At 51.9% G+C, this 20,322-nt stretch overlaps 1 protein-coding gene across 10 annotated transcripts in view; it reads right to left on the bottom strand.

The window, feature by feature from the left end:
- DMBT1 (deleted in malignant brain tumors 1) overlaps positions 1–20,322 on the bottom strand; it is a 61,575-nt gene that overhangs the window by 18,416 nt on the left and 22,837 nt on the right. For 4 of the 10 annotated variants that reach the window (XM_053584736.1, XM_053584739.1, XM_053584744.1 and 1 more), the window contains 12 exons: positions 19,936–19,965; positions 15,091–15,414; positions 14,189–14,215; positions 12,900–12,932; positions 11,859–12,182; positions 10,212–10,241; positions 9,626–9,655; positions 6,107–6,430; positions 4,449–4,478; positions 3,863–3,892; positions 846–1,169; positions 393–419 (listed from right to left, as the gene is read on the bottom strand). In XM_053584736.1, coding sequence (XP_053440711.1) covers positions 393–419; positions 846–1,169; positions 3,863–3,892; positions 4,449–4,478; positions 6,107–6,430; positions 9,626–9,655; positions 10,212–10,241; positions 11,859–12,182; positions 12,900–12,932; positions 14,189–14,215; positions 15,091–15,414; positions 19,936–19,965 — 1,533 coding nt within the window. The remainder of the gene's footprint in view (positions 1–392; positions 420–845; positions 1,170–3,862; positions 3,893–4,448; positions 4,479–6,106; positions 6,431–9,625; positions 9,656–10,211; positions 10,242–11,858; positions 12,183–12,899; positions 12,933–14,188; positions 14,216–15,090; positions 15,415–19,935; positions 19,966–20,322) is intronic. The other 6 variants (XM_053584738.1, XM_053584741.1, XM_053584742.1 and 3 more) reach the window with 6 other exon arrangements.

Raw genomic sequence — 20,322 nt, 5'->3', positions numbered from 1 at the left:
ATGTTTACAGGGATGAGTCACTGCACCTGGCCAGAATTCTTTATTAGACAAACATGTGCAGAAGTATTACTTGACCATCCTCCTAAAATGAAAGTCACAATTTTCCATGGATTGATTTAGACAATTATTTTTATCAGAAATGATGGGAGGACCATGCCCCTTCCACCAGTGACAACCCTGAACAAGCACTATCAACAGGATACGGCAGGAGGCCAGAGCGTTCTCCAAGGCTGAGCTAGACATGATGAGACCAGAAACTCAGCTTGTTACCTTAGCAAATTTCAGAGGGAAATCAATCCTCAGGAGGGGCCTACCCATGTCCTCTCTCTTCTGAAAATAAGAGGGAGTAGAATTCTGAAAAGAATGTTGCCAGGCTGGGAGGACAGACTCACCTGGAGTGGTAGAATTTACTGGGCTTGCTGCAAGAGAAGGAAGGACACACATGTCAGTCTCAGTGACAAGAACGCGGAGGGAGAAGAATGCGGGGGTCTAGTCCCTCCTTAACACAGAGAAATGCGCCTGAGAGTTGCACAGGAGAGCTGAGTAGTACACACAAGCCTCAAGGGTTCGTCTCAAAAAGAAGTGTCAGGGGTATTTATTCTTACAACCTTAAAGAAGATGGAACCATGTTTTCAGTAGGGACCTTCCTAAAGAAGAAGCTAATGCCCACCTGTAAAATTCACAGACGCCGACAGCTGAGGATGGATGCTACTTTCCTATTAAGGTATCGGGGAAAAGCCCATCTTCAAGAGGAGCTTGGGGAGGGAGGGGTCCCGCGCACAGAAAAGCCTTTTCATGGAGAAAACAACCCACTAAACTAGAAGCCCAATGTCTTGCAGGCCCACCTGAGCAGATGACACCAGCGTCCTCACTGTGTGCACAGTTATGGGACAGCCAGCCATTGTGACGGCAGCTCCACAGGTAGGACTCGTGCCCTGAGCAGGCCACGTTGTCCAGCACAATCAGCCCTGAGCCCTGGCCAAACCGGGCATTTCCTGGAGCTGATGTGGCCCAACCACAGCCCAGCTGCCTGCAGACCACATTGGCATCATTGGTGTCCCAGCCATCGTCACACACGGTGCCCCAGGAGCCTTGGTACAGGACCTCCACCCGGCCTTGGCAGTGGTCACCTCCATTCACCAGCCTCAGTGCCAACCCAGAGTCAGAACCTGCAAAGAAACAGGAAAACTCACTCTCCGCTGTGTCTCCTAATGGGAGAGGCCCACGGGCAGAGCGACAGTCACCTTTCTGCCATTAGGCCAAGACTTCTAGGGCTTGGGTTGATGCTCCCAGCAGCATGGGTGGTGAGGAAATCACCTCTTCACCTGTGTTCCACCCCTTGGGTGTGCACTGAGCCCTTGTGTCCACTCAGTGACTGAACCCAGTGCCCAGCAACTCAATGACTGGGCAGGCCTCAGACACAGGAGAGAGGCACAGGGCCAGTAGCCTGGGTCCACACTGACTGCTGGGTCAAGTGGACTCCTAGGCAGGCCACCACCAGAGACAAGTTCGCAGCTTCCCACCATGGAGCAGCCCTAGGACCTGGGCCTTTGGCTGCACCTGTGGCTGACTCTCGGTGTGCCCATAGGGACGCCCCATGAGACCTGAGGCTTGTTCTTGTACCATTTTCAAAATTAACTCTTGCCCTGAATTGCAAACAAAGTATTAGACCTACAGGAAACCATCAGCTACAGGGAAAGTGGCAAGAAGTATTTGTTAGTACAACAGGAGCTCAAGCAAGAAAATATGCCAGCAGGCTCATCACAGCTTCTCTGTAAAGCCCAAAGGTAGAACAACCAAAATGTCCATCCGCACATATTCGGATGACAAAGTGTGGCCCATCCATGCAATGGAATGTTGTCTGCCAGGTAAAAGGAACAAAGTCCTGACATAAGCTTCTACGTGGAGGAACCTTCAAACCTCTCTGCTCAGTGAACAAAACAAGACCCAAAGACAGCAGTTTCCTTTTCATAGAAAATGTTCATCATAGGGAAATCCACGCCAGACTGAAAACAGATTAGTGGCTGCCGAGAGCTGGGGGAAGTGGAATGGGGTGTGAATGGTTCATGGGCATGGTTGTCCAGGCCGGGATCATAAAAAACTGGAACCAGGTGGTGGTGATGGCTGCACAAAACAGCACACGTGCCTAATGCCGCCGAGTGAGCAACGCCCTTGACAATTGTCCGAGGAATACATATTCTACTGTGAAGCCAGTAGATGAACTAATATATGTTTGCACAACAGAAAAACTCAATTCAACTCAACTTGTAAGCAAGGGACAGAGAGGCCAGGGAAGAGCGGAGAAGGGAGGGGAATTGGTGTGTTCTCACCTAACGGGGCACAATATAAGGGTATATGGCACACTTCCTGGGAGTGGGACACAACTATGACAGGGACTGTGCCAAACAAAAGCAAACGCTGCAATCTAATTGTTTGTACCATCATAATAACCAGACATAAAATAAGTATATGAATAAATCATGAAAAATTTTATAAGAATAAATTTTATGTTACACATATATTCTCCTAACACAAACTAAAGGGAAATAATGAGCATTTGAATATAGATACATGCATACACTTTTAAGTATGTATATGCAGACAGACAGAAACACATTCATATGATTTACAGTTTTGGAACATTAAAAAATAAAAATCTCATTTGAGAAGTAAAGAAAAGAAAAAAACAGGGTCGTGGATGAGGTAATCATATCAGCCCATCTAATTCCCTACTGGGGCATCTGTTGTCTGATACAGAAAACTCCTTTCCCTGCCTCTCTCAGCCTCACTGACGGGGAGACCAGGCTCCCGGACCATGAAGCACAGGGGAAGGTGGGGGAACTTTAGCTGCTACCTTGGGTATTGCTCCTGAAGGGTGCAGGTTGCTGGTGTTGGGTCTAAGAACTAGGAGAGTCTCCCAGCAGCATGGGGAGGGCCCAGAGGCAGGCTGTGCTCCTCGGTGCTGATTCACTCAGTCCTGGATACCGGCCCTGTCACAGGTTCAGGCTAGGACGACCTTTGACTCTTGCCCTCCATGAGGAAGACGGACATGGATAGGGTCCTCCAAGTTTCTCCAAGATTCTCCACTGACAGCTCAGACCCTGACCTAGGGCCATAGAAAGCAGCCAGAGAGCAAGCACTGACCTGGGCCGACACTCAGGAAGAAGGAAAATTCCATCTGGAGGAGGCAGGAAGACAGCCCACACCAGCAGAAAGTGTGGAGGGAAAGTGAAGCTCTAAAGGGAGGATCCTTACCCTGTGGTTCACATCTGTCACCCTGATTTTTACTGTAACAGAAACCACTGTCCTTTCTATTATAACACTGGCATCCTACAAAGTGCCCACACCCTCCCCTGCTCCTCGGGGGTGTGAAGGTGGCCATGTAACACGCTGGGACAGGACAAGGCACTTGAGACCAGGCAGACTCCCTTCTCTGTCAGAGGTCCTGGGACACACTGACTCTTCTGCAGGGATATCGACTTGGTGCTGACAACTGCTACCCTTCTCTCATGTAGAAAAGTGACATTGAAACCCATACAACCAAACAGGAGCCCTAAGAGGAGCCCAGGCAAGCAGCTCAGAACTCCTGGATACAGCTGTACCTGAAGCTCCAGACCCATCACTAAACATTCTCCACAAGTGAGCTGATGAATTCCATTCTAGCTCCACAGAGTTTGTGTTGGCTTCGTGTGACTTCCAAACAAAAGCATCCTGAACAATTGTTCGCCTTTACAGTACAACTCACAACTGGCAGACAGGGTAACCTTCCACATGGGAGGGGATGAAGAGAACCCAGAGGCTTCACGGTACACCCAGGGATGCCTGCACACCACACACTAGAGTGCTGAGTGCTGATGCTTACCAGTGACGGGAGTTGTTGTCGGCCACCAATCTGCAAGAAAAACACAGCAGGATTAGGGGGGAAGGAGTATGGAAGCCAGGTGCCATTGTGAAGAGGGACAGTGGAGTCAGAGAAGCTCTGGGCCTGGGAAAGGAAGAGGACCCTTGTAGACAGCTGCCGTCAGGGAGCCCATGCCCTTGAATGTCCACACCTTACAGGCAACAAGGTGACCCATTTCCCCAAGGGTCATTACACTTCCCTTCTGACACATGGTTTGCTGGTAAAAGCATCACTGAGTCTTTCCCTTGGGGTCTATGCCCAAAACCTCTACTCTCCCCTCACATGTAACCCTCAGGACAGACGGTGATTTCCGATGGATGCCACACAGGACAGAACCTCCTTCTCCCCACAAAATTGCCGAGTGAGTGCTGCGTAGCAGGCCACCTCAGGAGCCAGAACGCTCTCCTCGCACCGAGGCACAGAGGAAAATCAACATGCCATGACTAGCGGAACACGCCACCGTCCCCACGTGCACCTGCCGCTCTGGGGCTGCGGAGAGGGGCAGGGAAGAGGAGACACCCAGCAGCTGAGGAGCAGCAGGACTCACCTGGTCTGGGCGTGGACTGGGTCTGGGAGGCTGTGAGAGAGAGGACGGAGGGTCAGACACACGGCAGAGAAGGCTGCAGAACTGGACACAGGGTGGGAGCCTGAGCAGAGCGACTTCCCTCCAGCCCCTTCCCTCCCAGGAAGGGGGCTCTTATCAATCCAACCCACACAAGGATGCTCCTTGGGAGTGCTCCACGAGGTCCTGGCCACAATTTCTAAGTCAACGATTAAGTCTATGTCTGGATGAAGTGACCAGCTTGACGCCAAACCAGCCCTTTCCCTGCAGGTTTCGGCAGATTGCTGAGTCAGCAACTGTGACAAGGCCAGCTCAGGGCCACATCCTCCCAGAGCTGCTCCACCCTCAGACCTCGTGGGGGGCTGCCCTTCCCAAAGCAGAAGACGTCCACGGGCAAAATGTCGCAGCCCTCCAGAGACCCCCACTCAGTCCTTCCTAACCCCAGGTAACACTTACACGCACCTGCCTACAGCCCAGGAGCCTCCTTTCCCAGGCCTCCATACTGGGATCTCAACTAACAACCCCACATTGGGCAGGAGACTTTACCTCGGGGCTCCTGCCAAGGTACTGACCCCTCCCCTACAGCCTGTCTGGGACGCCTCCATCTCACCCTCATCAGCACTACTCAGAGGGGACCCCAGCTGCCATCACTGCCCCTCTGCCTCCTTTTCTCACAGCCTCAGTGAGGGGATAAAGGCTCTGTGGTTATTTCAGTTTAGCTCACAGACTGGAGTGAAGAGTTGAAAATGCATGAAGGGTTCTCTCCCTGAGGAAACTCCACCCACAGGGACAAAGGCCCAAATGCTCGGGGATCCAGAGAGCCAATGACACCGGCTCCCTCCCTGTGCCCATGCTCCGTGTGGGCGCACGTGGCCCACAGTGTAGCTCTCAGTCCTACAGGGAGCTTCCCCAGCATCTCCAAGTGTTGACACATCCCTGACTCTGAGGCTGTTCTGTCAGAGACACCAAGGCCATGGCTATGCCAGGGACAGGCACCAGAGCCTCTGCCTCAACACCAAGGAGAGGCACACAGCCGCCCTGAGCCAGAGGGAACAAGACCCCAAATATCCACCCCCTGGCCTTGACCCTGAGGTTGGGGCACATTCCACATGATTCCCTGTGAGGTCACACTCAGTGGCCTTTACGTACCTCCCACGTGAGTCCGTCCTTCCTACCAACCTGCCATCCCATCACCCCCACCTACTTCCCCACCACCCTTCACGGCTCTCCCGAGGGGGCTGTTTGCACTGAGTCCCTTCCCTTCCTCAGAAGCTCTGAGCACTCAAGCAAGGCAATTTCACGGGCAGGTCTGCTTCACCAGCCAGACACAAAGGTGCTGTCCCTGAGAAGGAGCCCAGGTCAAACTCAGGGGTTGGGGGTTGGGAGCGACTCTGGATACATCAGAGCCAAATGCTCTCTGCCCTCAGAGGCTGGACCCTGTAGTGAAGACCAGTGTCCAGTGGCCTCCAACCTAAAGCTCGGCAGTGCTTACAGCTTGGGGACCTCAGGGATAACTACCCACAGTAATCTCAAAGGACACCAGGTCACCTTACGAGACTTGAGTGCTGGCCTTAGAGTGGCAAAAGTATTTTCCCTGATATGCTCGGTCCCCTAAATGGGCCCCAGTGGTCTTCAATGCCCACCTGAGCAGATGACACCAGCGTCCTCACTGTGGGCACAGTTATGCGACAGCCAGCCACTGTGGCGGCAGCTCCATAGATAGGACTCGTGCCCTGAGCAGGCCACGTCGTCCAGCACAATGGGCCCTGGGCCCTGGCCGAACCGGGCATTTCCTGGGGCTGACCTAGCCCAACCACAGCCGAGCTGCCTGCAGACCACATTGGCATCATTGGTGTCCCAGCCGTCGTCACACACGGTGCCCCAGGAGCCTCGGTACAGGACCTCCACGCGGCCTTGGCAGCGGTTATCTCCATTCACCAGCCTCAGGGCCAACCCGGAGTCAGAGCCTGAAGAGAAACAGGAAAACTCACTGCCTGCTGTGTCTCCTAATGGGAGAGGCCCACAGGCAGAGCGAGGGTCACATTTCTTGCTTCCCACCATGGGGCGGCCCTAGAACTTGGGCATTTGGATGCACCAGTGGCTGACTCCCCTGTGCCCATAGGGACGCCCCATGCCACCTAAGGCCTATTGTTGTGTCACTCTGAGGCAGGCCAAGTCTTGTGGGGCTTGGGTTGATGCTCCCAGCAGTGGGGGAGGGGGTGTGTGGAAAAAGCCTGCTCTTCACCCTGTTATCATCAAGGGCTGTTTTCCAGCCCTCGGGTGTGCACTGAGCACTCCTGTCCTCTCAGTGACTGAGCCCAGTGCCCCAAAACCCAATGGCTGGGCCAGGCCTCAGACACAGGACAGAGGCACAGAGCCAGTACTCTGGGTCCACACTGACCGCTGGGTCAAGTGGAGCCCTAAACAGGACTTCACCAGAAACGAGTTCCCAGCTTTCCGCCATGGAACAGCCCTAGGACTTGAGCCTTTGGCTGCACCTGTGGCTGTCTCCCGCTGTGCCCACAGGGACGCCCCATGAGACCTGAGACTTGGTCTTATATCACTTTCAAAATCAAATCTTGCCCTGAATCAGAAACAAAGTATAAACCTACTGGAAATCATTAGCTGCAGGGAAAATGGGAAGTGTTCCACTGGGAACAGAAGCTCAAGCAAAGAAACACGCACACAGGCTCATCACAGCTTCTCTGTAAAGCCCAAAGGTAGAACAACCAAAATGTCCATCCACAAATATTCAGGTGACAAAGTGTGGCCCATCCATGCAACGGAATGTTGTCTGCCAGGTAAAAGGAACAAAGTTCTGATATAAGCTTCTACATGGAGGAACCTTCAAACCTCTTTGCTCAGTGAACAAAGCAAGACCCAAAGACAGCAGTTCCCTTTTCATAGAAAATGTTCATCATAGGGAAATCCACGCCAGACTGAAAACAGATTAGTGGCTGCCGAGAGCTGGGGGAAGTGGAATGGGGTGTGAATGGTTCATGGCATGGTGGTCCAGGCCGGGATCATAAAAAACTGGAACCCGGTGGTGGTGATGGCTGCACAAAACAGCACACGTGCCTAATGCCGCCGAGTGAGCAACGCCCTTGACAATTGTCCGAGGAATATATGTTCTACCGTGAAGCCAGTAGATGAACTAATATATGTTTGCACAACAGAAAAACTCAATTCAACTCAACTTGTGGGCAAGGGAATAGGAAAGAGGGGGGAGAGGAGAGAAGGGAGGGGAATTGGTGTGTTCTCACCTAACGGGGCACAATATAAGGGTATATGGCCCACTTCCTGGGTGTGGGACACAACTATGACAGGGACTGTGCCAAACAAAAGCAAACACTGTAACCTCATTGTTTGTACCATCATAACAACCTCACATAAAATAAATAAGTAAATAAATTATTAAACAAGTGTAATGATATATTTTATCTTGTGCATATACTTAATAACAAAGATAAAACAAAACTAACGTTAGTGAGGACTTGAATATATACTTATATACACAAACTCTTTTTTTTTTTCTTTTTCTTTTTTGAGACAGGGTTTCAAGCTGTTGACCTGGGTAGAGGGCTAAGGCATCACAGCTCACAGAAAACTAAAAGTCCAGGGCTTAAGTGATTCTCTTGCCTTAGCCTCCCAAGTAGCAGGGACTACAAGTGCCCAGCACAATGCCCAGCTTTTCCTTTGTTGCAGTTGTCATTGGTGTTTTAGCTGGGCCAGGCTGGGTTCAAACCCACCAGCCTCAGTGTATGTAGCCGGCACCCTACCAACTGAGCTATGGGAGCTGCCTATACGTACATTTTTAAATATATACGTACAGACGGTGAGAAAGAGATGGAGATTCAAGCACATTCAAATGGCTTGCAATTTCAGATCATTAAGAAATGAAAGTCTTGTTTGAGAAGTGAAGAGAAAAACAAAACAGGACCATGGATGAGCTAATATACCAGCACAGCTAATTCCTTCACTGCGTATCTGTTCTCTGATATAGAAAAATCCTTTCCCTGCCTCTCTCAGCCTCATCACAGGCAGAGATGTGGTCATTACCAGGCCTCTGGACCATGAGGCAAAGGAATGGTTGAGGGATGTTTAGCTGCTACCTTGGGTATTGCTCCTGAAGGGTGCAGGTTGCTGGTGTTGGGTCTAAGAACTAGGAGACGAGCATTGGCAACAGTTTCCCAGCAGCATGGGGAGGGCCCAGAGGCAGGCTGTGCTCCTCGGTGCTGACTCACTGAGTCCCGGATACTGGCCCTGTCACAGGTTCAGGCTAGGACGACCATTGACTCTTGCCCTCCATGAGGAAGACGGACATGGATAGGGTCCTCCAAGTTTCTCCAAGATTCTCTACTGACAGCTCAGACCCTGACCCAGGGCCGTAGAAGGCAGCCAGAGAGCAAGCACTGACCTGGGCCGACACTCAGGAAGGAGGATAGTTCCATCTGGGGGAGGCAGGAAGACAGCCCACACCAGCAGAAAGTGTGGAGGGAAAGTAAAGCTCTAAAGGGAGGATCCTTACCCTGTGGCTCACATCTGCCACCCTGCTTTTTACTGTAACAGAAACCACTGTCCTTTCCATTATAACCCTGGTATCCTACAAAGTGCCCACACCCTCCCCCACTCCTTGTGGGTGTGAAGGTGGCCATGTATCCTGCTGGGGTATCAAGAGTGCACAGCCTGGGTCAGGACAAGGCACTTGAGGCCAGGTAGGCTCCCTTCTCTGTCAGAGGTCCTGGGACACACTGACTCTTCTTCTGCAGGGATATCGACTTGGTGCTGACAACTGCTACCCTTCTCCCATGTGGAAAAGTGACAGTGAAACCCATACCAACCAAACAGGAGCCCTAAGAAGAGCCCAGGCAAGCAGCTCAGAACTCCTGGATACAGCTGTACCTGAAGCTCCAGACCCATCACTAAACATTCTCCACAAGTGAGCTGATGGAATCCATTCTAGCTCCACAGAGTTTGTGTTCACTTCCTGTGATTTCCAAACAAAAGCATCCTGAACAATTGTTCGCCTTTACAGTACAACTCACAACTGGCAGACAGGGCAACCCTCCACATGGGAGGGGATGGAGAGCACCCAGAGGCTTCACGGTACACCCAGGGATGCCTGCACACCACACACTAGAGTGCTGAGTGCTGATGCTTACCAGTGACAGGAGTTGTTGTCGGCCACCAATCTGCAAGAACAACACAGCAGGATTAGGGGGGAAGGAGTATGGAAGCCAGGTGCCATTGTGAAGAGGGACAGTGGAGTCAGAGAAGCTCTGGGCCTGGGAAAGGAAGAGGACCCTTGTAGACAGCTGCCGTCAGGGAGCCCATGCCCTTGAATGTCCACACCTTACAGGCAACAAGGTGACCCATTTCCCCAAGGGTCATTACACTTCCCTTCTGACACATGGTTTGCTGGTAAAAGCATCACTGAGTCTTTCCCTTGGGGTCTATGCCCAAAACCTCTGCTCTCCCCTCACATGTAACCCTCAGGACAGACGGTGATTTCCGATGGATGCCACACAGGACAAAACCTCCTTCTCCCCACAAAATTGCCGAGTGAGTGCTGCGTAGCAGGCCACCTCAGGAGCCAGAACGCTCTCCTCGCACCGAGGCACAGAGGAAAATCAACATGCCATGACTAGCGGAACACGCCACCGTCCCCACGTGCACCTGCTGCTCTGGGGCTGCGGGGAGGGGCAGGGAAGAGGAGACACCCAGCAGCTGAGGAGCAGCAGGACTCACCTGGTCTGGGCGTGGACTGGGTCTGGGAGGCTGTGAGAGAGAGGACGGAGGGTCAGACACACGGCAGAGAAGGCTGCAGAACTGGACACAGGGTGGGAGCCTGAGCAGAGCGACTTCCCTCCAGCCCCTTCCCTCCCAGGAAGGGGGCTCTTATCAATCCAACCCACACAAGGATGCTCCTTGGGAGTGCTCCACAAGGTCCTGGCCACAATTTCTAAGTCAACGATTAAGTCTATGTCTGGATGAAGTGACCAGCTTGACCCCAAATCAGCTTTTCCCTGCAGGTTTCGGCAGATTGCTGAGTCAGCAACTGTGACAAGGCCAGCTCAGGGCCACATCCTCCCAGAGCTGCTCCACCCTCAGGCCTCGTGGAGGGCTGCCCTTCCCATAGCAGAAGACGTCCACGGGCAAAATGCTGCAGCCCTCCAGAGACCCCCACTCAGTCCTTCCTAAGCCCAGGTAACACCTGCATGCACCTGCCTGTAGCCCAGGAGCCTCCTTTCCCAGGCCTCCCTAGTGGGGTCTCAACTAACAACCCCACATTGGGCAGGAGACTTTACCTCGGGGCTCCTGCCAAGGTATTGACCCCTCCCCTACAGCCTGTCTGGGACGCCTCCATCTCACCCTCATCAGCACTACCCAGAGGGGACCCCAGCTGCCATCAGTGCCCCTCTGCCTCCTGTTCTCACAGCCTCGGTGAGGGGCCAAAGGCTCTGTGGTTATTTCAGTGTAGCTCACAGACTGGAGTGAAGAGTTGAAAATGCATGAAGGGTTCTCTCCCTAAGGAAACTCCACCCACAGGGACAAAGGCCCAAACACTTGGGGGTCCAGAGAGCCAATGACACTGGCACCCCCGTATCCTCATGGTACATGTGGGTACTCACAGGTGCCTGGGCCCACTGTGTAGCTCTCACTCCTGAAGTAGCTGTCCCCTCTGTTCCCAGACATTGCCGCACCCATAGGCCTAAGGCTGCCCCCTCAGACATATCAAGGGCACAGCTATGCTGGGGACAGGCACGAGAGCCTCTTCATCAACACCAGGGAGTAGCTCACAGCAGCACTGAGCACAGAGGGCACCTGAATATCCACCCCCTCACCTTGACCCTGAGGTTGGGTGCACATTCCACAAGATTTCCTGTGAGGTCACACCCAGTGCCCTCTGCCCACCTGGGAGCCCGGCCTTCCCTACCAACCTGCCATTCCAGCACCCGCACCCCCTTCCCCACCACGGTTCTCCTGAGTGGGCTGTTTGCACTGAGTCACTTCCCTTCCTCAGCAGCTCTGAGCCCTGGAGCAAGGCAACTTCATGGGCAGGGCTGCTTCACCAGCAGACCCAAAGGTGCTGTCCCTGAGAAGGAGCCCCAGGTCACACTGAGTGGGGGGGTGGGGGAGCGCCTGTGCATACAGGAGAGCCTGACATTCTCTGCCCTCAGATGGTGAATGCTGTGGGGAAGGCTGGTGTCCAGTAGACTCCAAGCCAAAGATGGGCACTGCTTATAGCTTGAGACCTAAGGGACAGAAGCCTGCAGTAAACTCGAGAGCTTCCAAGTCACCTAAAGAGACTTTGGTGGTCGCTCTAGGGGGACAAAAGTGTTTTTCCTCATATACTCTGTCCCTAGAATGGGCCCAATGGTCTTTGGTACCCACCTGAGCAGATGACACCAGCGTCCTCACTGTGTGCACAGTTATGGGACAGCCAGCCATTGTGACGGCAGCTCCACAGGTAGGACTCGTGCCCTGAGCAGGCCACGTTGTCCAGCACAATCAGCCCTGAGCCCTGGCCAAACCGGGCATTTCCTGGAGCTGATGTGGCCCAACCACAGCCCAGCTGCCTGCAGACCACATTGGCGTCGTTGGTGTCCCAGCCGTCGTCACACACGGTGCCCCAGGAGCCTTGGTACAGGACCTCCACCCGGCCTTGGCAGCGGTCACCTCCATTCACCAGCCTCAGGGCCAGCCTGGAATCAGCTACTAGAAGGAGACACAAGCACCTTTATCCACCCATATTGAGGACAAGGATCTCAGGTAGTTCCACACTCAGGCATCTTACTAACAACACAAGTCCCCAGCACCACCAGCACCATAGGACATTCCCACATCCCCGTAATGTGAATCTTCATCTCAGTGTCATGAGCAGGGACTCTCTGCTCTGCCCAGGCCCAAAGACACCTGAGTTATGGAGAAGCACCTGGGATCCAGTGGAGGTGACAGGCAGGTTCACCCTGCTGCCCCACCCCCCACTCTCCACACACAGGCTGGAGCTCCACAGGGACAGGAGACCCCAGACTCCCCTCGGGTGCTTGATGGCACTTCTATGGGCTTCTCTGGGTTCTGGCAAAATGGCAGGTTGGCAGGACCTGGGCCAGACAGGTGCAGGTGTGCCCACTCTCACTCCCTCCTCTGGGGCCTGCCGTTTGTGCCCTGAGGCCAGGACCAAGGCCTCAGAGGCTTAGTGAGCTCTGTGTGGCTTGTCCTGAGCACCTGGGACAGGATTCCCCCTGTAGACAAGTTAATCTCCCCCTCCAATAGCAGACCAAACACTCGGTCCTCAGAGACAGTGCCTTTCTCCATCACCACCCTACAGGGACACAGGCAGGGAAGGGGCCCGCCTCCTCCTCCCCCTTTCAAATATAAAGTTTATCCAGAGGCAGAGCATGAGCTCCAGCTGTGAATGGTGGGATTATTTACCTGTGGCTGCTTCGCTCGTCCTAGGCCAAGAGTCTGCAAATAGCAACAACATGAAGGGCGAGAATCAGACTTGGAAGAGAAAGGCCAGGACAGAAGGATGTCTGCGTGGGCAGGCGAGGACGCTGCAGAGGCCAGGAGGAAATTACTCTGCCAGAGCCAGACAGAGGACAGGCAGCTCCCACTCGTGTGCTGGAAAATCACCTGTTTCTGGGGACTTCCTAGAGCCCATTCTGCTCCTTCACGCCTCTCCTGCCTGCCTGAGATTGTCTCTAGACATCCCTTAGGGTTGCCTTCATTCACACAACGAACCTGCTGGTATGGCTTTGACCCTCTGGAACCCAGGGACTCAAACACGAGCTTGTGTAAATCTCATGTTTGCTGGCAAAGAAGAAATAATAAGACAAGCCCCACTCTTCTTCCCTCACTGAGTTCACTCGTGGCCTGCCACTTCACTCAAGCCCAGTGATGATCCCTACTTCTCTTCCTCATCAAATCCTACATATTCCGAAACCATTTTCTCTAGCGTCTTTTTCTTCTAGGTTGTCACAGGCACGGTGACAACAATGGCCCTCTTGGACACTGCCCTTGCTCCTGAATGTCTACCCATGTCCCCTTCTCTGCCTGCTCAGAGGCCCTGCTGGATACCTGACAGGCCCCTCCAGCTCTCCACATCTGGAATGTTCCTTGGCATATAGAAAACCATTGCTTCCTGCTCCTGACCCACAGACTGGTTGGTTCATCTGATACCATCAGCCAGACTCGCCACAGAACCTCAGGGGCCCAGGGAGCTGCTCAGGGGACAATCAGGCTAACAGTAACCAGAAGTACCAGAGACAGTTACTGCCCCGCCACCTCCCCAGGCACTGCCTGAGCCTCTTCTGGAGGCAGATGTGGCCCTGCAGAAGGTGGGGGTGTTTCAAGGAGTGGGGGATGGGGCATCAGGCCTGCACTGACATTGCCTTCAACACAAGGTCAGAGGGCACCAAGGTCAAGTCCCAGAAAGGTCACGTCAGCCCTGATGGAAAAAGGGCCAAAGCTCCATGAACATGTAGCCTCTTCACTCAACCTGGGAGTCGTGTCCACAGGGACGTTATCAGCACTTGGTGCACACTGAGAGGCACTGATGGGAAGGCAGGCGCCCCTGAATCCTACGTCGGGCTCAGAAGCACCTTTGCAGGATTCCCTATGATGGGGGAACACAATGTGCCCCATAGGATCTGCACAGTCAAGTGGGCTCTGTTGACTGAGGGGAATAGGTGAGTGTGCAGACAGAGGATAGGGGTGCTCACCTGGCCTGGGTGATGTCTGGAATGAGCCTGCAGTAAGAGAGAGAAGGAGGCTGAGACAAGCAGCCCTCTGTGCCTCAACTAGACACAGAGGTCGAAGAGCCTGGGGGTTCTTGCGCTGAACTGATCCTCATCACATGAGGAAGGACACGTGGTTGCCCGGGCCCACTGTCCAGCCCTCAGTCCTATAGGGAGCTGTCCCCTGCATCTCCAGATGTTGCCCACACCCCTGGGCCTGAGGCTTCTCAGAGACACCAAGGCCACAACTATGCCAGGGACAGACATGAGAGCCTCTACATCAACACCAAGGAGCAACTCATGGCAACCCTGAGCCCACGGAGGGCACAAGACCCCAAATATCCATCCCTCACCTTGACCCTGAGGTTGGGTGCACATTCCACAAGATTCCCTGTGAGGTCACACCCAGTGTCCTCTGCCCACCTCCCATGGGAGCCCGGCCTTCCCTACCAACTGCCATCCCAGCACCCACACCCCCTTCCCCACCACCCTTCACAGCTCTCCTGAGCGGGCTGTTTGCACTGAGTCCCTTCCCCTCCTCAGCCACTCTGAGCACTGGAGCAAGGCAACTCCAAGGGCAGGGCTGCTTCACCAGCCAGACCCAAAGGTGCTGTCCCTGAGAAGGTCACACTGAGTGTGGGGGTGGGATATAGGAGAGCCTGATACTCTCTGCCCTTGAGGCTGGACCCTGTGGTGAAGGCCGGTGCCCAGTGGCCTCCAAGTCAATAACGCTTATAGCTCATAGCTTGAGGACCTAAGGGACAAAAGCCTGCAGTAAACTTGAGAGCTTCCAAGTCACCTAAAGAGAGTTTGGTCGTGGCTCTCAAAAGTGGTTTTTCCTCATATACTCTGTCCCCAGAATGGGTCCAATGGTCTTTGATACCCACCTGAGCAGATGACACCAGCATCCTCACCATGTCCACAGTTATGCAACAGCCAGCCACTGTGGCGGCAGCTCCACAGGTAGGACTCATGCCCTGAGCAGGCCACATCGTCCAGCACAATCAGCCCTGAGCCCTGGCCGAACTGGGCATTTCCTGGGGCTGACCTAGCCCAACCACAGCCCAGCTGCCTGCAGACCACGTTGGCATCATTGGTGTCCCAGCCGTCGTCACACACAGTGCCCCAGGAGCCTCGGTACAGGACCTCCACCCGGCCTTGGCAGCGGTCACCTCCATTCACCAGCCTCAGGGCCAAGGGGGAATCAGATCCTACAAGAGATACCGTTATTTCTCATTTGTTTCAGGGTTGATGCTAAAGGTTCTACAATGCGAATGTGACCATCACCCCTTCCTTGGGGCCAAGCTCTCTCCCTCCTGGTTGGAAAGTGATCTCTTTCCCTTCCTGGACCAGAGCCTCCCTGGAGTGTTAGGGGTATATCTTTGATGACTCCCTCTGTCCCCCTCATTCTGAGGCCCTCATGAGCTCCAGGTTTAAATGGAGCCACTGCCCCCAAAATGGCCTCTCCTGTGTCTACCACTGTGCTCTTAACCAAGACTGCCCAGAGCCTCCCTCCTCTCACCTTGCAGCCCATGGCCTCAGAGCACAGGTGACAGGTCAGCCTATAGGCCCAGGGACCATAACAGCTTGGGCTAAGCACTAGGAACAGAACCCCCTGAAATAGGACACTGGTCCCACCAACACATGCCTTGAGACCTTTCTGGAAGGCCAGGCTATACTGACCCTCCTAAGTCCCAACTTTCTCCCGACTCGACAGTATCCTCAAGCACACAGAATTCTGTGACTGAGGTGGACAGTGGGGCAGAACGTACATTCTGCCCCTGTGCTCGTTTCTTCAGACACAGTTAATTCTGTATGTGGGTAGAAAGAGAGAACTTGAAAGGGGAGCCTGCCACAGAAGATGCTCCTCCTCCAGGCCCACACCAGACTGCATGGCCTGCTTGCTTTGGCCTGATCTGCGACCCTCAGCAGGTGCTGGGGAGCTCGCCTCAGTGAGTTCTGTGATGCAGACAGTTGGGGGAGCATCTCACAGATGTCCCTCCAGTCTCAGAGGCTGCAACCTGTTCTGTATTCACCTATGTGTGCCTCCTTCAGTAGCCCTGCTTAGGGCTCTTAGGACAATCCGTGAGTGGTCAGCAAACTGTGGTCCCCAGAGGTACAGCAGGAGACCTCAGTCTCAGAGGTCAACTTCATCACAGAGATTGGTCTCCATGACTTCTCTGGCATGCCCACATGTTCTGAGGGCCCCACCCCAGTCACTGGACGGTCCCCTTTGATGAAAGTCAAGTGGGAGAGTCCCTACAGGAGCCACCTCCCTTCTCCCTTAGCAACATTAGCAGGTGCCTCTTGGGGAGCAGAATTCCACATGCTGGCATGATTCGGTTTTGTTCCCATAGTGTTTTAAAAATTGAACCTAATGTTCTGGGCTCATCTTTTCTAAGCATTTACTTTTCTTCTTTTATCCCTAAAAGCCTTTCAGCTTGAGACCCCTGCACCTGGCCAAGTTCATCATGCCTCTCCACCTCCCTTGCTCCTCACCACCACTTGGGCGCACATTTTTACAGTCTATAAATTAAAGATCAGGAGCCCAAGCTCAGAGGAGTCAGGAAGACGTCTGAGATCTTAAGCCTCTAAATCTATACTTCAAATACAGAACTTAAACATGAACTCAGACACTCGGGCATCCTAGTTATAATAAATCATAGGGTCACCATAAATTATCGACTCCATAAAATACCTTCCTAATATGGAAATACAACCCATTTATGGAAACACAGTTACAAAATTTCCTTTTGAAGATTTAAAGTGTATTGCTCTGTTTCACAGTGGGCAGAAACACGATCACATTGAACAGCCTGGGGGCAAAATTATGAATGCACGTGTGTGCAGCCATTAGGATGGTAGATATGAAACAGTTAAATGGGAAGGGCTCAGAGATATCTGACAGAGCTACAGAGGAAAGAGTGTGGCCTGTGTGTATTTGCCAAGCAGAAATCCCATCCCAACTCACCCAACCAGGATGCTACTTATCCCACCAAAAAGGAGTTAAGAGCATCTCCCTTCCTCCTAGCAGGGCAAAGAAGTCAGGACTCAGGCCTCAGAGCAGTGCTCAAGCCATTCAAATGAGACTCCAGTAGCATCTGTGGCAGCTCCCCCCAGGGACAGCGTCTAGGCCTGGGATCGTGAGGAAGCAGGCAGGAGTGTTAGAGGAAAGCTGGGCTGAACACACATGCAGGTGCTCAGCACAGCAGAAGGGGCGTAGAATGCCCTATGTGAGACAGACCTACAGAAACAGGAAGAAGAGCCTTTTGGGAGAAGAGAAATCCCAAGTCCTTGGACAGCAACACTCACCAGCTCTTTACCCGGAAGGGTATAAGAGTTTACACTGTCCCTTTTATAGGTCAATGCACTGAACCATTTAACCACAAATGAAAGCTCCTATTTCTCAGCCCAGAGTGCAGGTCTGTTAGGCTCAGCATGCTCTTTAGCTGTCTGCATTAACGTCACAGTACAGAACTCCAGTCTTTGTCACAGCTGGTCACCTGGACGACCCTGATGCTGACCTGCCACTGGTACCCAAACGTTTAAAACCAGATACAGTAGTTCCTGCATATCCACACTTGTGTTTTCCACAGTTTCAGTTACCCACAGTCTGAATACATTAAATGGAAAATTCTGGAAGCAAAAAAATGTGTTAGTTTTAAATTGCACACTGTCTGAGCAGTATGAAGAAATCTCATGATATCCCACTCTGTCTAGCTTGGGATGAGAACCATCCTTTTGTCCACCATATCCACATGGTAGACGTGACCCACCTGCTAGTCACTTAGCAGCCACCTAGGTCATTAGATCGCAGAAACAGTGGGCAGATCGCAGTCACTAAGTTCTTGGGCTCAAGTCACCCTTATTTTACCTAATAATGGCCCCAAAGCACAAGCACACTGGCATATTGTTATAATCACTCTATTTTATTATTAGTTATTGTTGTTAACCTCTTACTATGCCTAATTTATAAATTAAACTTTATCATAGGCATTTAAGCATAGGAGAAAAATGTATATACAGGATTTGGTATGATCTGTGGTTTCAAGCATCCACTGGGGGTCTAGAAACATGTACCTCCCAGATAAAGAGAGGCAACCACAAACTTTGCCAAGGCTTTTGCCCTGGCCCAAGCTCTTCATTCCCTAGGAATGCACCTCTGCATGGTGGGGGCGGAGTGGCCACAGAATCACTTTTAGCTCAAAAAATGTGTCTCACAAACACATGAAAAAATGTTCATCATCTCTATATATTAGAGAAATGCAAATCAAAACAACCCTGAGATATCATCTAACCCCAGTGAGAATGGCCCACATCACAAAATCTCAAAACTGCAGATGCTGGCGTGGATGTGGAGAAAAGGGAACACTTTTACACTGCTGGTGGGACTGCAAACTAGTACAACCTTTCTGGAAGGAAGTATGGAGAAACCTCAAAGCACTCAAGCTAGACCTCCCATTTGATCCTGCAGTCCCATTACTGGGCATCTACCCAGAAGGAAAAAAATCCTTTTATCATAAGGACACTTGTACTAGACTGTTTATTGCAGCTCAATTTACAATTCCCAAAATGTGGAAACAGCCTAAATGCCCACCAACCCAGGAATGGATTAACAAGCTGTGGTATATGTATACCATGGAATACTATTCAGCCATTAAAAAAAATGGAGACTTTACATCCTTCATATTAACCTGGATGGAAGTGGAAGACATTATTCTTAGTAAAGCATCACAAGAATGGGGAAGCATGAATCCTATGTACTCAATTTTGATATGAGGACAATTAATGACAATTAAGGTTATGGGGGGGGAGGAAAAGCAGAAAGAGGGACAGAGGGAGGGGGTCGGGCCTTGGTGTGTGTCACACTTTATGGGGGCAAGACATGATTGCAAGAGGGACTTTACCTAACAATTGCAATCAGTGTAACCTGGCTTATTGTACCCTCAATGAATCCCCAACAATAAAAAAAAAAAAAAGTAAGCAGGTTTACACATAGCACCCCATAAATTTGATGTAAACACTTTGCAAAAAAATCTCAATGGGACACTTTAAATAAATTTTAATCAAAAAAAAAATGTGTCTCATTTCAAATCCCAAACGGAATAAGATGAGATGGTCAGCAAGTCCTATAGGCTCCAGCAATGTCCTAACAAATCTTCTTCCAAGAAATGTCCTCTGAGGAGGGGAAGGGAACACAGTTCTGCTCCTTAGGGAATAAGGGCTCAAATATTCTCCATTCTTCCCTCCCTAGACCTCATTCTCTCTTCCCACTTCATAGAATGTCCAGGAAAGAAACAGCGCTTGTCTTTCTGTAAAGACTTGATTCTATCAAACCAAGAAAGAGAGAGAATAACAAATAGCCAATTTGAGGATAAAAATGTGCCTGCCAGATTTGTAAGAACATGGTGTTAATAAACATACGAACCTAAAGTATTTCAATGTAAATTTTAAAACACTAAGGCGAGATGGACACAGACATGGGAGTCCTCTTGGAAAGGTATGAGACCATAAAACCCCCTCCCAGGACATGTGGAATCAAGATGCTAGCTGGATTTCGCATATCTACAAAAGAGATTTTCCCTGCTTCCTCCATGATCCCTGCATCCTAGACGATGAATTCAGCAGGGACAGAGCACAGAGCCAAGTGCCCATCCTGGACAAGCATGCTCCAGCATATCTGGTGGTGGAGATGGCCAGGCCTAAGGGTAGCATGAACAAATGGAGCTTACCAGAGATCTCAGTTGTTGGGTGCTGCCAACCTGCAGGGGAAACCAAGCAATGTTAGGAAGGAGCTAGAGGAGGCCTGGCACCCGTGGTGGGCCTGGAACTGACACTAGCTGACATTCTAAGGCTCCCTCTCTAAGGGATGGCTGAAGGCTGGGAATACACAGCTGTCTCACTCCTGCCAACACCAGGGGAGAGATGGCATCAATTTGTGTGCTTCTTGGATTAAGCAGACAATGCCCACACTGTGCCCTGCCAGTCCCTAGGGTGGTCAGATCACCAAAGACCAGTTATGGGCCTCCCACTTCCACCCTCCATAGAAAAACATCACTTGGCCACCCATTCCCCACCCCCAAGTGCATGAAGATTTCTCTTCTCCCTTCACTCAGGAC

This window comes from Nycticebus coucang, chromosome 3 (genome assembly GCF_027406575.1).
Source record: "Nycticebus coucang isolate mNycCou1 chromosome 3, mNycCou1.pri, whole genome shotgun sequence".
NCBI classification, from domain to species: domain Eukaryota; kingdom Metazoa; phylum Chordata; class Mammalia; order Primates; family Lorisidae; genus Nycticebus; species Nycticebus coucang.
This window is presented reverse-complemented; position numbering and strand designations above follow the sequence as displayed.